General features: G+C 42.9%; 1 protein-coding gene across 1 annotated transcript; it reads right to left on the reverse strand.

The window, feature by feature from the left end:
- Positions 1-497: 497 nt before the first annotated feature.
- Positions 498-1,433, reverse strand: LOC125916805 (olfactory receptor 2W3-like). Its single transcript, XM_049623088.1, has one exon. The coding sequence runs from the start codon at positions 1,416-1,418 to the stop codon at positions 498-500; it is 921 nt and encodes a 306-aa protein (XP_049479045.1). The 5' UTR covers positions 1,419-1,433.
- Between the last annotated feature and the right edge of the window lie 1,241 nt (positions 1,434-2,674).

The raw sequence follows: 2,674 nt of genomic DNA on the forward strand, positions 1-2,674 counted from the left end.
GTATATAGGCTGTGTCGAGGCTAATGGCTCTATCTTCTCCAGGCAGTGAAATTTAAAGATGTGAGAAGACAAAAGTATTGTATTTGGCACTCCGTCAGCTCAATTCCGTGATAAAAATGACAATTATACAAAATACCAGTAATCAAAAAATCATCAGATGATTTTATGTGTGCATAACTTCAGTCAGCCAATCCACAGTACTGAAGCATTGATTCACAGTTTTGTTGGATTTTAATTAGATGTGACCAGTTTGGAAAGGAGAAGGAAGGATGATTTCTAAGGTAGACATAAGATATTATGCAAATTAAAATTTATGTCTAACCTAGTTTATCATCAGAATCTTACTGGGGCTTTATAATACTTATCCCCAAGCTCCATTCCTGCGCATTTCTATTGGGTAGGTTGGAATGCTTAAATGAATCTTAAAATTACACTACAAGAATTATTTATTTCTGTTAACTAAGTAAAAGAAGCAGACAGGAAAAGTCACCGTCACCTTACTTTCTGGACACAAGTCTCCTCAAGGCACCCTTTACATCCTTATTTCTCAGTGTGTAGATGACAGGGTTCAACATGGGGGTCACCAAGTTGTAGAAGAGGGTAAGGAATTTCCCTGGGTCCTGAGAAGAATTATTTCCTGGTTGCATGTACATATAGATAATATTCCCATAGAACAAGGAGACCACGGTGAGGTGCGAGCCACACGTGTTGAAAGCCTTCCTTCTTCCCGTGGCTGACTTCATGTGCAGCACGGCCATGGCAATACAGCTGTAGGACACGAGGGTGAGGGCCAGGGGCACCAGGACAATCATTACCGATAAGATGAAAACAGTGCTCTCCACAGCCACAGTGTCCACACAGGCAATTTTTATCAGAGCTGGCATCTCACACAGGAAATGCTTAACCTCACAGTTCCCGCATCGTGGCAGCCTCATGGTGACTGGGGACATAGCCAGGGAGTTGAGGAGTCCGGCCCCCCAGGTCACGGATACCAGCTTCCAACAGAGCCGAGGGTGCATAATGATGGAGTAGTGGAGGGGCTTGCAGATGGCAGTGAAGCGGTCATAAGCCATGACTGCCAGGAGGACACATTCTGTGCCACCCAGCCCCAGGAACATGAAGAGCTGGATGGCACAACCTGTGTAACTGATGGTCTTGTCTGGACCACCCAAGTTGAAGAGCAGCTGGGGGACAGAACTGGTGGTGAAGCAGAGATCCAGGAAGGACAGGTTGGTTAGGAAGAAATACATGGGTGTGTGGAGGCAGGGGTCCAGGCGGGACACCAAGATAATGACGGTGTTGCCCACCAAGGTCACAAGGTAGAAGATGAGCACAAACACGAAGAGGGTCTGCTCTAGCTGGGGTCTGTCTGAGAAACCCAACAAGACGAACTGTTCCTGGCAGCTCTGGTTGGTCATGACCACGGACCATCAGTACAGGCCCGCAAGGAGGCAGACAGGTGCACGCTGCTCTCTTAGTAAAGTAGGCTAAGGAACTGATGGAGACATGGGTCATAGCAAGTGCAAATAAGTACGTAAATTCCAACATTTTGTACAGACACTGACTGCATGTTTTAGGAAGGATATCTCTTTTTATTGGCCTCTTCGATTTCTTTTTGGATATCAAAAAAAAAAAAGTACAGATCATTGTAGAATTTTTGGAAAACACAGACATATATAAAATATAGGAAAAGATTACCCACACCCCAGAAACAACCACTATTGTAATATTGATTTATTTCCTTTCAGCCTTTTCTTGAATACAACCTTAATCTCAGTATGTTTATAAATATTATATTGTGGATTGCCTTTCACTCAATTTTATATTGGGAAAATTTGCCTCGGTTTTGTTTTTTTATTTACTTTTTTTATATTTTATTTATTTTTGCGAGCAGAGAGCAGGGGAGGGGCAGAAAGAGAGGGAGACACAGTATCCAAAGCAGGCTCTAGGCTCCGAGCTGTCAGCACAGAGCCCAACATAGGGCTCTAACTCAAGGACCACGAGATCATGACCTAAGCTGAAGTCAGATGTCCAACCAACTGAGCCACCCAGGCGCCCCTTACTTTTTTTTTTAATGTTTATTTTTCAGAGAGAGAGAGAGAGAAAGAGAGGGAAAGAGGCAATGTGGGCAAGGGGCAGAGTGAGAGGGGGACAGAGGATCCTAAGTGGGCTCTGGGCTGACAGCAGAAAGTAGGATGCAGGGCTCAAACTCACCAACCATGAGATCATGACCTGAGCTGAAGTCAGATGCTCAACCAACTGAGCCACGCAGGTGCCCCGCCTAGATTTTAAAATTTTACAAAAACTAATCATGAATGTCTGCATAATATGCCTATAGCTGTGTCATCATTTTCCCCAAACATTTCCCTTTAGTCGTTAAGGATATTTCAATATTTTTAAGGTCTTGAGAGAGATTGTGGAAACATCTGTTTGTACTGCACCCTAACTGACATGTTTTTCCTTAAGTCTTTGGCAATTGTTTGCTCAAAAACAAACAAATAAAAATCTCATATGTTTTTAAATTTGAAGCTATTAGCCATGGAATTGATTCATTTTTTTGATGCTCGTGAGCTTTTCACATTTGCAAAAACATTTCTTTGTCTGTGAGCTACATTGTCCAGATCATAGAAAAGATTTCCAACAGAATTAGAAAATGACCTTTTGCATTGGAATG

This window comes from Panthera uncia, unplaced genomic scaffold (assembly GCF_023721935.1).
Source record: "Panthera uncia isolate 11264 unplaced genomic scaffold, Puncia_PCG_1.0 HiC_scaffold_1191, whole genome shotgun sequence".
Lineage (NCBI taxonomy): Eukaryota > Metazoa > Chordata > Mammalia > Carnivora > Felidae > Panthera > Panthera uncia.

What these genes read in the sequence shown, in the direction of transcription:
- LOC125916805 (XM_049623088.1), bottom strand. Translation starts at nt 1,418, where the DNA reads ATGACCAACCAGAGCTGCCAGGAACAGTTCGTCTTGTTGGGTTTCTCA.